Below are 18,112 nucleotides of genomic sequence, written 5' to 3'. Positions count from 1 at the left end.
ATTCATAGTTTGCTATCTCCAGTGACTAATTTCTCCCCCGTGGCTCACCACTGTCCAGTCCTACACACAGCTTTCTTAACAGCTGCACGAACAAATTCCCTGGAGATTCCAGTACCGAAGGCCCGCTCTTCGCAATCCATTATCACATAGCTGTGCAACTTCAATACAGTATCATTCAACTAAGAATTTTGTTAAAAAAAAAATCCACTCATTTCTGAAAAATAGAGAGGTCATGAAAAATAACAAAATAAATGCCTGCTTTTCTTTCAAATAAGTGTTAACAAACACTGTTCTCCCATGTTCTGCCAGACCAGAAGTAGTCAAACATTATTATATGATTCATAGGCTTCCCATTAATCATTTTGTCAGTCTGATACTGTAGGAGAGGAATTTGGAAAGCACAGATTCTACCAAGCTCCCACAGTTTGTGCGAGGCTCCGAAAGCAGAAAAATAGAATTATCCAAGTTCAAAGAAAAACCTGGACGGGCTTTCAACCTTCAAACGGAGAGCAGAAATGAAGTGTAGAACTACTAAGTGCAACACAAAAATACTTGTTATCCACACGTATATAAGCAAGACGCGATGCACAGCTTTAAAACCGGCCGAAAGGTGGACTTACTGTGGCTGTGCCGGAGACGGTCTGTGCATTTGTGTCGGCGGCGCTCTGCTCCGAGTGCGTCTGGGCAGGCGGGTACATGTTTAACGTGTGCTCGGGAACAGTGCTCTGGCCGGGGTAGTCGGGCGCGGGGTGCGGGTGCGGGGCCGGGTACTCCGCGGGGATGCCGTTCTGAGGAGGAGCGAACTGCGCCGAGGCGTAAGGCTGCGCCATGGTGTCAGGAGGTGCGGGAGCTTCCTGATTACCCTGCGCGGAGCAAAGCAGGGCGAGGGGCAGAAGAAACGAGAAAACGGAGTGAGATCAAATGATTTAGAAAGCCACGGTAATATCCTGCAAGATTCTTGGCCTGGAAAGGGCACACGGTTTCCTTCTGCAGGGGAAAGTTTCCTATCTGAATTAAATCCCAGTTTTCCTAACCCTATTCAATCATATTACAATGAGACAAGTGAAAGTGCTGTTCCTTGGATAAGTGTAGACTATTTTTCAACTCTAAAAGGCCAGAGAGATCTGTTTGTACTAATGCCTCAACTCCAACACAGAAGAGGACTCAACTTACTCCAAAAGTTACTGAGAGCAACTGTCATTACAGGTATTATAGGTACCTGTTATATTATAGTCTATGGTCAGTTATGATTTGCTGTCTTCAGAATAAACATTCATCCCCCACACAACAGAACTTAAGCATATACTGTTCACATATATCAAAATATTTACAAAGTGATGCTTTGTCAGCTACTCAGAACTATCTGCAATAGACAGTGCTGAGCAATTGCATTGCACAAATACAAAACAATGAGACTCAAGTTTGCAATCACAATACTAAATATTTGAATCTAAAAATACATCGATTTAAACCCTTAACCTAACATAAAAGAAAATTTCTACACTGTAAGAGGTCAAAATAAATACATTTAAAATCTTCCAACTTTGGAACACAATGCAGTGAATCTGTATAATTAAAAAACAACTGCCCTCATCGCTCTGAAGTTTGATCTCTTTCATGTTTGACAGTAAGAAGTCAAATGCATTAATGTATCAATTACATGTGTCTTATTAAATGCTATAGTCATACCAAATAATGATAATGGAGGGAAAACACAGACAAAACTTTTAGCATATATTTAAAAGATGCTCAAAGCAGAGTGCTGTATTAGAGGCCACCACACAGGGCACCACAGAGGCTATAAAGAATTCTACACTGAGACAGACTAACTGGCTTGCAAGGTAAAGCTATTCTTATAAATATCAAGTAATGTCAAAATAAGTAAATCAGTAAAAATGAAAGAAGTTTTTCATATATGTTATCATTCTCCCATCACAGCATGTACAAGTACTTGCAAAGGAAAAAATGGGAGCATCTTGTTTCTTGGCCCTCATGAGTTCTTGATTTCTTGATTTCGTAAATTCAAATTAGACTGAGAGAAAAAAAAAAGTCATTCTTCTGCATTTCATACTTCAAGGCTTTTCCAAACACTTTCAACTGATTCAGACATCAGTGATCTGATTTGAATTAGGTCTAAATTCAGGAGCTTTCAAAAATTTGAAAACCACTGCACATGAAAAAGCCTTGAGTATATGGCAGGATTAGAAATGAAAATTACATTTTCCATTGAAAAGGCTTTGTGCCCTAGAAAATTAAGTATTATAGTGGGAAACTAAAGCCTTCCAATTTTAATCCCATCTTTGCTGCCATTTTAGTGTATGACCCTGAGCAAGTACTTTTACAGTGTTTCATTCAACCATGTTTAAAATGAAAACAGTGTCATTTACCTACCATGATTTACTGCACAGGGTTAAGCCAGGAAGCTCCATTTATACGAATCGAATACGAAATTTATACGAATACGAAAGGTATTGTTGTACTGAAATATGCTACAATTTAGATTTCCACAGAGGTTAAAAATCCTCGTAATTTCCATTTAGTAAGGGTAAACCTACACCTTCTTGGGCTAAAATGTTAAGGTCCATTTCTTTTTTTTTTCCACACTTAATATTTTCTCACTGTTAAAAACAAATCCCTGACATGAAATAGCAAGCAGCAGGAAAAGATTTATCAGATTTTAAATGAGTGCCTCAAAAACATTTTGGGAGGAGGAGGCGTTGATTTTTTTTTCCATGTTTTAAGACGTCCTTCAATAAGCAACTTGAAGGAGAACGCCTTGCAGTCCGGCCTATAGACTCAGGTTTACTGGGCTGGCTTTGAAGCCCAGGAGCTGGTTACCTCTGGTCCATAACCGAGCCCTTCACGTCAGATCTAACCACGGCACTAGGGTCTGCAGATGCTAAAAAAGCACAATAATGGCAAGAAGGGACCAGGCAGTAATGTCCAGGTGCATTTCAGCTAACGGCTTTTATACCACCTCGAGTCGCAAAAACAGATGTTGCCGAGACCCCCACTGTTTCTCATTAACATTGACAGCAGTTCCAGGAGACCCTAATTAATATTCGAAGCAGTCACACTTAGTGCTAATTACAGCTAATATTTAATTAAGAACATTGAGCTGTTATATGATTTCTTACCAGCAACTTGCAATGCTTCACTTTTTTAGGATTATCGGGAAAGAGCAGGGAGCGCTGGAAGCTCCGGCCCCTCCGCGCTGCCCAGGGCCCTCTGCCTCCCTGCCCCGATGCACCAAGCGAGGGCTGGGTCCCCTATTATAGAGTCCCCGTTTTAATGCAAGAAACGGTGAAGAAGCAGTATTTTTATATAACTTCTACATACTCAAAAGTTTGCAGGCTTGCCATATTAAAATATATATACATATATATATATATATAGGAAAGAGGCATGTAAGGTTACGCATTTACTAAATTATCTGTTAAAAAAAGAAAGGAAAAAGAGCTAAAGGTGTTACACTTGCATACTCTGCTTTTGTCAAAGTTTGAAATGACAGTAATAATAAACTTGAGCTATTTGTCTCTCAAATGCAGCAGACTAATGCAGCCTTCTTTAGGTTTAAAAGTAACGTGAATTCTTTATGTATACGACCCCAATAGACATGGCATTACAATACAGCATAAAAGCGCCTATGTCTACACATGTTCTTTACTACTAAGATGTGTCTCACACCAACAGTTTAAAAAATATGATCTGGGATTCGAAACAATGCAGTTTAAGCTAATAGATATTTGCACATACTTGTGGTTGACGAAAATTCCAGGCTACGCAAAACTCAGCTGCAACTGAATGGATCTTAACGAACCAGAAATTCCTTAGGTATGGCCATCTAAAATGACACATTATTGTGCCCTTTAAAACAAAGGGAATTAAAATGGGGGGGGGAGGGGGGGGGGGAAAAGAAAGAACTAATAGGCCTAAGGCATTAAGCTGAGAACATGAAATTGCCCTGAACGCAAGAGGAAACATTGATCCTAAATCAGCCTTCGAACTCAGGTACGAGAGTAATCCTGAAGGGCAGTTAACGGTGCACAGAGATGGTTTGGTACAATGTGGGCATGCGAGACTACACAGATGTTGTCATTCCAGACTCTGATCCAAGGAGCTTTACTTTAAGTTTAAATGACCCCCTTAATGCTCACTTCTGTGCATGGTTTTTAATAAAGTAGTTGTTGGCAACGGAAAGAAGAACAAAGGATGGCAGACAGTCAGGCTCTGCTAAATGTTTTGGCCTGAGATTTAATGAAAACCACATTTCAACTGAAAAATATGCTTTACGTGGCAGTGTATAAAATCAACTTTATTGCTTTCTGCCTAAATGTTGAACTGCACAGAGCAAAACTAGAGAGCCTTCTGACAACGTAGGTAAGTGAAACTGTTCCTATTCTGTATATACTACTCCATTTGAAGAAAAGCTTAGGGATTTAAAAACGCTCCCAGGATCTCAGATCTCAACATGCCTTTTCAGCATCTTCTGTTCTGAAAGGATTTCATAATTAAAAAATGCATGAAAAGTGTCAAAATGCAATAAAGCAAGCTTGTTATGTTTGTACACAAAAGACAGCACAGAAAATATTACTTAGGCGGCGTTCCATTTTCAAAACATATTTGCAGCATAAAACTGTATTTATGCAGTGAAAACCTTTCTGGCTGCCTACATTTTAAAGTCTAAGTAACAGTTTATTGTTTGTTTTACTCTATTTCAGTTTGGTGTGTTTTGTTTCTTTGGCAAGACATATTTCACATTTAGAGAAAGCCTCTCTAGTACTATAGTTAAATGAGCCAAACTGCATCATATCCTCAGGGCATGGAAACAAAGAAGAAAAATGCAGCATTACTCTGTAAACCTGCTGGTTATAAGAACGGTTCAGTTAGATACATCAAGCACAGCAGAGACACGTAATCGCTGCTGCAGTTCTCCCTATTTCAGAATGACTTAAGCAACAAAACATGGATTTGAAGAGTCTTGCATGCACTGGTGCCGCGGGATATAAGAAATGCCCCGGCTTGACTCAAAATGAGCGTTTCAAGTGAAAATAAAAGTGCAAATACCTGCTGTACCATCCTGCTCCCTTTATCCTCCATAAACTTGGCAGCTGCTCTAGTCCCAGGCCATACAGCATCTGCCCAAAGCAAGCACCAACTATGGACGCGGGTGTGCGAGCGTGGTACAGCGGGTCTGAGAGGGGACGATAGGGGTGTTGAAGGAGGGGGAGCTAATGCGGGGCTTACTGACCTCCCTCTCAGCATCCGACGGCTCCCAAAACCTAATCCAGATGGGACTCCTTCAGCTTGCGGGGCCTCGGCCCATCAATCACAGCAGGCCACTCCTCTGTCTCGTGCTCCCAGCCATGGAGCGCAACGCTGAGCAGATGATTACACACACAAGGAGAAAAAACACAGCTTGACTACATTAATAGCTGTTTAGAAAACATTCGGAATGCTACTATGCAAGTTGCTGCAAGCTGAATGTTTCCCTTTTAAAATTAAGATGCTGCATTCGAAGTTGTAAAAGCCCCTGAACTTCCAGGGCTTTGACTTCTGCAGAGCCCAACCTCACATGTGTGTGTTTCTACGCGATTAATTCTTCCTGCATGTGGCAAATTTAACAGCAAGATGACTTCTATTTTAAAGCTACTGAACTCCATAAGTAACCCGTGTATGCTGCAATAGCCTGTTTTGGATTAAATGCGCTTTACTCTTCCTTGCAACTCAAATACTGTTTCCTTTTTTCTTTCAGTTCATGATAACCCACTTGCTTACCAGGGGAAGTATTTCACAAATGCTGCCAAGGGTTGGTTCTGTGAGGCACTTTAAGCAAGTTCATGCTTCACTGTCAGAAGAACTTGCCTATGTACTCCGGAGGTGGTTTAAAAATGATTTAAGCTCCTAATTAAATTACGTAATAAAGAAAAAAAAGCTGTAAAGATGCAGACAGCCCCAAAGAATACACCTTTACTGGCACCATGTCTCAGATTGCCTACAAGTGCAAGAATTCGGCAACAAGGCAGGGGAAACTTGTACCAGGGGAATTCTTCCTCACAAATATCTACTGCCAAAGGGTGAACAGGACAGCTGATAAACAGCCATCACTTCATATCCCAACTGAAATACCATGGATTTCTTTAAAGGGGCAGTGTGATTCTTACAGATTTGTTGCTGGCACTCTGCAATTAATGATAATAAAAACAGCCACTTCATATTTTTCAGAAGGAATCAGGCATCCAACCACACTGGACCAATAATCACAACTGACTGATTCTGCAAGCTTTCTCTGTTGTAGCTTAATTATCTGACCGGGCCACTTGACTCACATCATTTGCTTCTGCAATCATACAAAATGAATTCTCCAGCCACCTCTCTCCATTCCTTTTTTTTTTTTTTTCCTCTCTTTTTTTTTCTCTTTTTTTTTTTTTTTGAAATTTTTTTTGGTGTGTGGAAGTTCCAGTACAGAGAGGGAGACAGATTCAGATTTCATTTAAATAAATATCCTTCCAAAAGAAGGGTATTCTCAACAGTAAGAATGTTAATGGAAAATACGTTTTCCACAGTACTAGTAAGCACAAGAGATTTTCTTCACTATCTGAAAAGCATCAACAGGAGCATCTCTTTATTCCTGTTACAGAGTACATTTTCTTATCATCTTCTTCATGCTTAACATATTGTGTTCCAGTAAAAGTCTACTTTCTTGCTATTCATCTGGAAATGAAGTCTCTGTTTTGTGTCAACATATGGAACAGACCTTGGCCAATTAAGTATCTCTGAATACTTAAGAGCGCAAGTTAAATACTGTTACTTACATTTTACAAAGGCAAACCACTTGCGAAAGACTAAATCCAAGTCTGGATCCCTGCCTGTATTCAGGACCACATGGGATTACGGATGCACAGACAAATATGAAGAATGAATTCCCTCTGGCACCCTTCCTCTTTCCAAATGATGCTGCTGAACCATTCTGCTGCCCTTGTGACATGATGATTTATATACATCAGCTTTTCTTTACCTACATCACTGTACCTTTTTTTGCCATTTTCAACAGCCCAAACAGACACGATTCTGTCGCATCAATTTGTTTTCACTTTCCTACCCACTACTTCTGAAATCTTTCTTTCTTTTACTTAAATGTCCTGCCTGTGCTCCACTTTCTCCCTCTCCAACCACTAGATATATTATGCAGGTCCTTTAAATCACAGCTCAACTTTCTGCCCAATCAGTCAATAAAATCTGAAAAAACCCTGCAACTTCCCTCACCAGTTCCCCGCTCCTCACTTTTTCTCCCCGTTTTCAGAAACCTGAGGGAAAAAAAAAAGGCTTGAAAAAAGCCAAGAAAAGACATGTAGCGGGGGAACCAGGAGTTCTCAGCAGACAGTAACCAAAGCTTCCTTATCTAAGTGTCATTTTCACGACGAGAAGCAGAATTGCAGTCAGGCAGCCCCATTTTCTTATCATTTCTCTCCTAGGGAAGCGGTTGCACAACCTCCCCCTTTTCTTTTATTGACTGAACATAGGAGACTTCTGAAGCTGGATCAGTTCCCAAATCAGTTCACAAGGAATTGTGACACCCAAAGTGAAAGGTCCATGCACTGAAGCACGGAGGCAGAAATAAGCAATAGGAAATGAGGAAGAGAGTAAAGCAGTAGAACTACAGTAAGCTGTATTGATATAAAAGTTTCTGACCTGAGGAGCTATACTTTATCCTTATAAAGTGCACTTTAATCTTGTGTCTTAAATTTGTAGTACTTAAGGCAACACCAACCAAGTGGTAAATGACAGGCCCCTTATAAAAAATGGTGAAAACATCACCCTGTTTCCATCCTTTGGCCAACAGAGAGCTCAAAGCTACTACAAGAGATGTTGTCCAAGAAAGAAACTTGCAGCACAGCCAGAGCCTGCAGGTCCCTGAAGCAATCCGAAACTGGGAAACCTTGGGCCATCTTTTAGAACTATAGACAAAAATACAACTCATAGCTCAAACACGGGCCACAGCAGAGATGTGTTACTAGATCTGCTTTGTGAGGGTGCATTGATCCTCCTGAAAAAACATAAATCCTAGCCCAGGTGAAGGCCATGCTTATGTAGCAAGGTTCTAGTCCTGGTATAAGTCTGCATCATACTATGTAGTCCTCCCATATGCCCATCAGACTATTATCACTTTGTAACTTATATATAAGCGTAAGAGTTTCTTGGACAAAAAGCTTCTCCAAATGCTACCAATAAATCAAGGACTGAATATGCAAAAAGATTAGAATCTGAAAAGGGAAAACTGAGTGGGTGACTCTTTCCTGGAATTTCTGGAAATCTGAGAAATTCTCGCAACAAGGCTGAAACAATTCATTTAGGATTTTGCTCTAGGTAGAATTCAATATCTCAATTTAAACTCACTCACAAAAATATTAAATTTCTCAGGGGGTTCGGCCTGGATACAGCTGCATTTTTAAGGCATCTAAATCAGTCAATTTAACCTAGCTGAGGTTAATAACACAAAATTGTTTTGCAGATGCTGCCTCACCTACATTATAATAATAGGCCTGGCTTTTTGGAAGTTGGCTGGCTAATGGGTGTACCACAAAATATATCAGTGTATTTGCCAACACGCTTAACTACCACAATTCAAAACGAAGGTAGTGCCCTACATCATATGCCCACATACATCTTTTTAGGACATTTGTTCTAGAGAAACCATATCAGATCCATGTGTACCTAATTAGTTCTTGCTCACGTATGAAAAAACGGCTTTTAGTTAAAAATCACGAGGCAGAAAGAGTGATGTGTTACACAGAGAGATAATAAAAACTACTGCAATAAGAACCAAGAACCTGGGACTGTAAATAGGGGAGTTTCCCTGAGCAGCCAAGTAGACTTTGGCTGCTTCACCAAAGCTCTGCTGAGGTTGCTGCTTCAAAGGTCTGTAGGGAAGAGTGCCAAGTTCTGCACCAGGAGCTCAGCAACCCTGCTGAAAAGGACCTGAGGACACTGGATTGGTTACGAATCGAAGGTGTGCTCTCATCAAACAGCAGCCAAGAATACGCTAGCCTTCATAAGAAGAAATATGGTCAAGGTAAATTGCTAGCGCTCTATCTATCTGGCATAGCACAGAGACTATTGCCATTTCTGGCACCCTTCGGTTCAAAAGGGATGCAGAAAAACTCATGAGGCTATGAAAACAGTCAACAGTCAAAAGCACATGCCCTGAAGAGAGAAGCTGAAGGAGGCTGGTGGCTTATTTCATTTAGCAAAACCTATTAGTACTGCTGAGAACTTCAGGTTGGACTGGATGAACTCTGGCTGCCCCTTCAATATTTCTGTGTCTCTTCAGTTCTATGAAATAATTTCATTAGCATGACTAAGGAGGCTGCAAACCAGTTGCAAGAAAACAAATCAGAAATTCTTTGGCTAATTAATGTATTATCGAACAATAATTTGGGGAATAATCTTCACTGAATATTCACTGAACCCTGTCGAATTTGCTTTGTATATATAAAGGTGTTAAAATACAGATATGCAGTCTATATTAAGCAGGAAGTGCCTGGTTATTTGCCCTAGGAAAGAGACTGTCCATAGACAACCAGGCTTCTAAACTGCAACTGAAATTCAATGATCTCCCTTTCTTTTTGCCTTTCCCTAAGGAAAGATCATCTGTTCTCCGTTGTTCACAGAGATCACACACAACAACATTACAATGTATTTACAAAGCACAAGTATTCTGCACCGTACCTAGAACTTTCAGCCAAGCAGATTTTTGTTTAAATATGACTCCAATATTTTTACCTAAGAAAGGTTTTCTATATGAAAGAATGCTTATGAATTCCATTTAGGCATATATCATAATTACCAGTTCCAAGAGGTGAGAATCATGATCTACAATTTTATAAACTTTTGATGAAAACTAAACAGAAGTTTTTTCTGTGGAGTTCCATATAGATTTATAGCCTAAGAAATTCACCATTTCACTGTTTCCCATCTTTAAATTACGCAGAAAGAGTAAAAATATTATGAATCTAGGAATTGGCTGTTAGCACTGCTTTCAGACAATGTCCATTTCCCCTTTTTTGTTTAATATTTCCCTACCATTTATGGGGAACATAAATGACCTGAGCTGTGAGGACCAGCTACCACGCAGTGCCATCTTGTTAATACCAGCTGAGGCAGCATTCATATTTTGGCACTGCAGTGAAATTATGGAACATCATATCTGATGTTATTTACCGCAAAGATTAAAATGCCTATCAAAATATCATTGGGCACGAGGAACAGAGAGATTGGCGTTCTGCCCTGCTACACTTTGCTATGCTTGTTTACCACTGCCATCATTTGTGTACCTCCGTTAATGTTGATGTTAAGATGCTGTTACAGAATTAAGCAGTAACTATTTACTTCAGCAATGCTTGCTGTCGGCAAATTAAACTACAATATTAAAGTACGGTAAATCTCAGCAACGAGATGAAAATGGCAAAGTTGTCTATGCAACACAAAATTTCTATTTCTAAACACACAACTAGCTGAAAATAAAGACCAATCTATTAATAGAGTGCATAGTGAATCTGTAGTTACAAAGAAACAAAAAAAAAGTCCTTTAATGGCCTCTGTGTGACTGGAAAGACTTTCCCTGACCATACTCATTGGTAAGTCCTATATTGCTAAATCTCTAGAATGCCTCTCTTCCCATGGAAGGAATGGTTGATCTATCACTGTATTTTAGTTTCCACATCTGTGGGGAACAGTGACTAAATCTGCCCTGGAACCTGAAGTACATTTCTTCCAGCACATCTTCTCTAGAGCTTGCTTTATTTAGCTAGCCCCTCTTGACAAGGCTGAACATACATAAAATAAAATCACAACAGGAAATCTTGCTGCAAAGCTGGCCCTTGCAACCCGCTAAAAGTGTCTGACATTGGTAAGCACTGCTGTCAATAATGTTTTATTTTAAAATAATACCGATCGTAGACCGGACACAAATGATCTTCTCGTCAGTTTACTGTTTGTTTCTGGGGCTCTGTGGAGGGGAAGGAGACTTAATGGAAAGAAATATTTTTCCAAAACTGAGATAGCATTGATAAAAACTTCAGCATATTTACCAGAAGCATATGGCTAATTTACAGCAACAGCATCCAAAACCATTTGTGTTTATATCGTGCAGCAGCATTTATAAAAGCAACAGCATCCAAGCCCCAGAATTAGCAAAACTAAGCATCTGCATAGGCTATTTTGAGAAAGAAGAGTTATAGCTTTAAAATTGCTTTTAATCCACATGAAATGAACTGGCTATCTTTTACACTGGAATAGTTATTTAAGATGAAATAAGCTATCTGAAAATATTGAAACAGTTCAGTATTTGCTGAGTGTGCACCCAGTGAGATGGAGAACACAGCAAATGTGTTAGTATTCAGGCAGCTTCTAGCTGCAAAAGAAATTCAGATTAGATATTGCTACACAGAAATTTATAGCTAGTAGGTATTCAGTCAGAAAAGTGGTTTTTCTTTTAAATATTACAATCACATGGCATAGTACATCACTTGTGTCAAGTTATATTTAATCATATCAGCATACTTAAAGGAAAAAAACTGAACATCTACTCATATACCCATGCCAGGAGGGATTATAGGAGGCTTTAAGAAGCCTTTTCCTTTTATTTAATATTCGGATATCTGTATAGAACAATTTTGATATGCAATATACCCACAAACTAATCTATTCCATTGTCTTTTTAATGCACACCTAGTATGCCTGAACTCAGTTCGAGTATAACGTGCAGTGTCAATTACTTACGTTTTTCTGAAGTCTGCTTCTGCAAGACATTTTCCTTGAAGCAGAAATGCATACAATGAATGATGCTAATTTTGGGGGGGAGTAAAGCGACATCAGCTGTTTTCTCCTATTTAGGAGCACATGCAAAAAAAGAAATAATACTTTTTGAGCTCACTAATGCCTACTAATTTTTGTCAGAAGAATCAGGTATGTGAGGGGCTGTATTTCAGAATCGACAAGGTGCTTGAGCAACACAACACAGAGGGGCAGAATAAGGGTTTATTGAAACGTGCTTTCTCCCCACACATCTAAAAGCTCATTTGAAACACAGCAACAAAAAAAAAAAAATCACTATTAAATCCATCAGAAATGAATTAAATGTATTGTGGAGACAGCTAACAAATCTGCTTACAATTTTGGCAATTGCAATGGAGATTTCTATAAAATCCTTCAGACAATATACATCTTCTCAGCCCAATTCTAAAGAAAAAGGAGGACTCCTACTTCCTTATCACCCCCTCTCCACCGCCCAAAGAGTGAAATTCATCTTATCTAGCTTTAGCTATTTTAAGATTTGGTCACTTTAATCATCTAGACTTTCTTTATAATCCATACAGTGCGAGCAGCATCCATCTTAGGTACCTATGTTAGGATGGTATGAATTATCCTCTGGAAAGCTCACTGCTTGCTTTCTCCCCGGTCATGTCATGCCGAATGAGACAAATCCCTCCCGATAAGTCCAAGCTAAGAATATCCTGACTCCTATATTCAAGTCAGGTTTTCCCAACACTGTGCCTCAGCTTTTGGCTGCCATGGAATAATAGCAATAAGAGCAAAAAAAGTAGAGACGTGAATTTTATTCTACTTATTGAAACTGTTCGGTGATCTATTTATCTATCTAGCATGCACTCTGGCAGCCTCAATCTACCACAAAACACAAAACGGCTGTATGAAGGGAATTTAGACTCCAAAATACGGGCCTAAGATGTGGAATTCTACCTCTGCAAACATATTAAGTTTGTTCTGCCAAGCCTTTCACTCCCATTTTTTTTTTTAGTTCTCCTTTCCTTTCAAACCGAAAGGGCCTCCCTCACACTGTTTCTTCATCATTTTCTTTACTTCCTCCTATAGCCAACTGCAAAAATCTGATTCTCCCCCCTTTTTATTTATTGTGACAATTCCAAGCACAGCAGATACCAAATGCTGTTCTGTTTGGCACAGACGCTACAGGAATGATACCTAAGTATATAACATGAAATAGGAAAATTCTGGGCAATTCTGAGCAGGAATCGGAGGCTACCACACAGCACAGCTTAGAGAAGTCCCTCCTATAGTCCAGATGCAACTGTAGCTATTTGTTTTAACTTGTTTTAAAATTTGACACAAGCATGTTCTTCCCATGCGTTGGCTTTCATGAAGTGGTAAATATAGCAACCACCTGGTACAAGGACCAGCTTGACTGCTCTTCACTTGTCTGCAAGCAGCAGCAAACAGGTCCAACGCTTCAAGTGCAATTCACAAAAGATACCTCTTATTTATTCAGTGCCTGCAGTTTTAAAGAACAAAAAAACAAACAAATAAAAAAAATCAAAAACCAACACGCTTTAAATGGGCACAGGAGGAAAAAGTGGATTTGAATCCTCCAATAAAGAGGTCTTCAGTGACTAATGGCACTAATTAACAAAGGCAACACACTCCAAATTCAATCTCCGGTGCAGCATATGTAGGTTGTGTCACATTAGGAACAAAATCCAAGGGGGAGCTCTGAAGCTAAGCAGGGACAATTGATTTGAAAAATATTGTTTGATACGAACATTATAAGAAGAGTTACAGCCTGATTTTTTTCAAGCTATTATTTTAAACTCAAGTAAGCAACACAGATCGAACACCACTTAAATAACCTAAACTCAAGAATTCTTGCACACTTTGGAAGCAAACAAGCGGCAGTATGAAGTATTCCCAATTAAACAGAGAATACTGCATTAATCAAACAATATAAGCAGCACACTACAAACATCTCTATTCCTCTGTGCAAAGAACTCGGAGTATTGGACAAAGCAGTATTATTCTGGGCATCAGTAAATTAAGACATCTTGCTTCGATTTGTTAGATTATATAAAACAAAAATTACAATGCATAGCTCACTACTGAGGTCTGGAAGTTGCTAGCAAGCATCTTACATTCACTCTATGAAGCTGAAAGGGCAAAAACATAGTACCAGTTCAATTAAAACACTAGTTAAAAAAGAAAACAACCTCCTGTAAGCCTTGCACTCATGCACTTAGCCTAGCTGAAGGGTAGTTCTGAAGGAGTATTTTAAATAAAATTGCAGGGAGAAAAAACACTAATACTATAAAACCAAACATTTAACATTTAGCAGTTATCATTTCTTTGCAGCACCTCAGTCAAAGAATACTTGTCATTTACCAGTGCATCTCTCTGATGCAAACAAGTCCCTATTGCCACTGTAGCTTTCAGCTCTCCAATTTCTCTTCTTTGGCTGAAAAATTTGTAAATCATTTCTGTCCTTTTTGTAGAGAATAATCTTTTTCAAGTTTTACGTAGACTTAAATAAAATATGTAAGAGACGTATACCAAAATGCTGAGTGTTGAAATACAGATTATTTCAGAATTTCAAAACAACACCTAATATGCCCCAAAAAAAACATTTTGCAACTGCATTTGCCTGCTGTGTACTACTAAATAACAACCTGGGAGAAAAAGAATTCATAAGGAAATTAGATTTCACCTATGTTTTCAGGAACATAAAAAATAACCTGCCACAAAAGTAATCAGAGCTAGGTGCAGATATTAATATATGCCTATGTATATAAGCCAGTTTTGCAATGCAGTTTACACTGTTAGCTGCCATTAAATATAATTTCTGAAAACCAGTGTTAGCAGAGATATAAACATTCCTAGGTAATCATATTGGACTAATCTTTTTTTCCATGTAGAAAGTTGCCTGCTACTTCCCAGCAAATCCTGTTGTAGAGGATCATCTGTGACAAACCAAACTGCCACTCTGGAGCAACCGCAGGGTTTCCTCAGTGATCATGGAAGCAGGATTGCTCAGAGATGTTCTCAAGAAATTCATGAGATCGAGAAACCTACAGCTTGATCTCTAGCAGGGAAGTCCTTTCATCTAAACAATTGTTCACTAGGATTAGAAGTTCAATATAATCCAAACCTTTTTTTTTTGTTGTTGTTGGTTTGTATTTTGCTGTAAATGAGAAAGCACTGAAGGTATTTGGGGGTAATGAGCAAACGTGCAGGCTCGCTGTGCAAGGCTGCATTTCATTCTTGAGACATAATTATGTTCCATGCAAATACTCTGCTAAACTTGTTATTTTTCCTTCTTTCACATATCAGCGATTTTGCTTTTCAGAAACTGTTACCCCTTTCTAACTCAAAACTACTGAACTGCACACAGGCACAAAAAGAGAAGTATGGTTACAGTGTAGTAAGTCTGGCTGAGTTACTGATAATACCATGTTAGATTAAATTCTGGGATGGGTACAGTTTTTRCGAACACACATTGCAGTCAGATGATTGCCACAGAAATGGCAGTACCCAAAATATCACCATCTGCAAAGCTCAGAGGAATTTTGGGAGTGTCTTCCATGCTTCTGCTGCTTTAGCTTTTTTGGATACCAAAAATAGTAGGGAATATGTAATCCACCTCTGCAGTGAATCACATGAGCCTTGGCCATATATTTTATATCTGAGCGATGGGATTGTTCACCTCCAGCTAGAGAGCAGTAACACCTGAAAGCACCACAGACATTCCTGCAACGATCTCTCCTGGTACTTAGTTTAATTCTGCAAGAACAAGTAACGTTTCAGATACAGCCCTTCATCAACAGGCAACACAAGGACCCGTCRCACTGCCAAAACACTTCCAAATCCGAGATGAGGAGACAAGGAGAAAACCTATGCTCGTGAACTCAGGRAAAATGAACACCCTTGCTAGCTTGAAAATGCACATTCACTCACACGGGGGAGAGACTGCAAAAGAACAAATACTTGATAGACAAGCTGGGTGACGCCTGGGAGACAAAATCTGCTTAAAATCTCAAAAAGGACAGCAGCACTTTAGGTTATACAGGTGTGCATGGGGGACCTTTTTATTTTAAAATCTTTTAAAATATTTCTTTCCTACAACAAATGATAAATAAAAGGTGCAGATGGACCAATTCTATGCCTGGCGAGACACAGGCATGAGACAGGACAGCTGAGAGGTACAGGTAACACTTACTAAGGACTTGCACATTGGATTAGCAAATTTAAATGGTAACAAGCTAGYTTTAGAATGTGTTTTAGACAACAGCTGTGTTGAATAAAGTATCTGGCTATGGAAGTTCAGAGTATTTAACTACCCTTTTCATGTCACCTATGCCATGGTAAGTGTAATTATGCTCCCTTTATGAGATTAAGAAGTTTAAGGCTCCTGGTCTTCTTTATTTGCAGTGTCTTCCTGGGCAGCCATTCYAAGCCTGCTACTATTCTTTGATTTGAACAGAGTTTCCAGGTGCAAAGAAAGCTCCCTTTGTTCTGGGAAGAAAATGAAATTCTCAAACTCTGTAATGGCAATTAAAAAATAAAATAATAACAGATCAGCAATGAAAGGGCTGGCATGATTTAATTAGTGTGGCAAACAACCACTAACGTTGTTCAGGCTCTGAAAAACTCACAAAAATTGCAGAAGATGGTAACAATGCTCTTCTTTTGGGTAGAAATGACGCACAGCCTCCTTGGGCAACCTGCTCCAACACTTAACTGCTCTCAGGAGAAAATCCTTTTTCCTCATATGTAGTTGGAAATGGATTCCAGTTCCAGTTTACGCCTGTTGCCACTTGTCCTCCCAGCACATCCCCAGCTCCATCCTCCTGACAACCTCCTTGAGGGACCACCTTGGGGTTTGCTGCCAAAGCTACTCTAGGTGCTCAGCTTCTTTCTCGTATCGGAGGGCCCCAGGCGGGAGGCAGGATTCTGGAAGAGCTCTACCACGTGCCAAGGAGAGGGAGATAATCACTTCCCTCAATCTGCTGGCCAYGCTCCCGTTCACGCAGTCCCAGACTCCGCTGGCTGCCTCCGCTGCCAAAGCAAACGCTCGGTGCTAACAGGACTATCCACATCCAGCACAAGTTCACTTGGGGAACTAGATTTTATCATCTTACACACTGAAACGGAGACCTAATCCCATGTGAAAGCTCAGCATGGTGACTCTGACGCAGATCACGGGGAGCTTGGGGAGTCCCATAGGAAATCTCCCAATCCCAAGGCAGAAAAACCGCAGCTCTTACACAGGCTCTAAGTTCCAATCACAGTATCTTTCCGGGGTACCTTTCAGAGACATATGAAAATGCAGCAAAACACAACGGATAGACAAAATATAGGATAACACAATCCTTTTTAGTACCAAGGGAAGTATCCATCTTTAAGAAAACTCTTGGCCAATGTATTTTGGCTTCAGGAATCAAAGCAATCAGCACAGCCCCTCCTTCCAGGCAGCCTGCGGTCCCACCACCTGGCACGAGCGCTCCAAAGCGAGGCCTGGCACGGGCAGGACAGGGTGGTGGAGAAGCGTATTTTCAACATAAAAGTAGACAAAATATTACATTTACAAGAGGAGTCACATCACCCACTCCAACTATTTCTTTTTTTTTTTTTTTTCCATCTGTTGTTGAAGAGCTCAGAGAGCTTTTCCATCCCACCCTCTTGCCACGTTCACTCATACTGGCGGTGAGGTCTCATTTGGAAACGCACAGCACCTCTGCCTGTGGGTATTACCACGTGAAGCAAATGAAGACGTGCAGAGAAATCAACTCATCAATCACAGTCTCAGAGGGACACCGAGCAACACGAAAGGATTAGCACTTCAGCCCTGCTCAGGTCTTTCCTGCCACCACTCTACTTTAATTAAATATCACCTCAAGTGCTTTATTACCATTAGAAATCTCAGTGTTCAAGGCTAGCATTCTAGCATCCAAGTGTTGAAGCTAATGGARGAAAAAAAAAAACTCATTAAAAATTGTGCAACTCCCCTAACAGAAACCATCCATTCCTTTGGAATAAAGATTTTCCTTTCTGTGGATTTAGGGTAACACGTTAAATAGCCCTCATTAAGCTGCAACCTCTTCCTCTGAACTTGCTTGCTATTGTTTTTTGTAACTAAGGCTAGATTTAATCACATCTACCAAAACCCTTGTCAGCAAGCAAAAGCTTTAAGTCCTCCTCTTCTAACTCTGCATACTCTAGTGCTTCTGCCATACTGCCCTGGATATACATAAGCTCATCACTATTATTTAATAAGGCATCAAAAAATAAATACTAGMCAAAAAATATAAAC

At 39.8% G+C, this 18,112-nt stretch overlaps 1 protein-coding gene across 10 annotated transcripts in view; it reads right to left on the bottom strand.

Moving 5' to 3' along the window:
• RBFOX1 (RNA binding fox-1 homolog 1) overlaps positions 1–18,112 on the bottom strand; it is a 691,795-nt gene that overhangs the window by 119,432 nt on the left and 554,251 nt on the right. For all 10 annotated transcript variants that reach the window (XM_026049083.1, XM_026049093.1, XM_026049092.1 and 7 more), the window contains one exon: positions 621–863. In XM_026049083.1, coding sequence (XP_025904868.1) covers positions 621–863 — 243 coding nt within the window. The remainder of the gene's footprint in view (positions 1–620; positions 864–18,112) is intronic.

This window comes from Nothoprocta perdicaria, unplaced genomic scaffold (genome assembly GCF_003342845.1).
Source record: "Nothoprocta perdicaria isolate Ctin4 unplaced genomic scaffold, notPer1 scaffold_59, whole genome shotgun sequence".
Classification (NCBI taxonomy): domain Eukaryota; kingdom Metazoa; phylum Chordata; class Aves; order Tinamiformes; family Tinamidae; genus Nothoprocta; species Nothoprocta perdicaria.
This window is presented reverse-complemented; position numbering and strand designations above follow the sequence as displayed.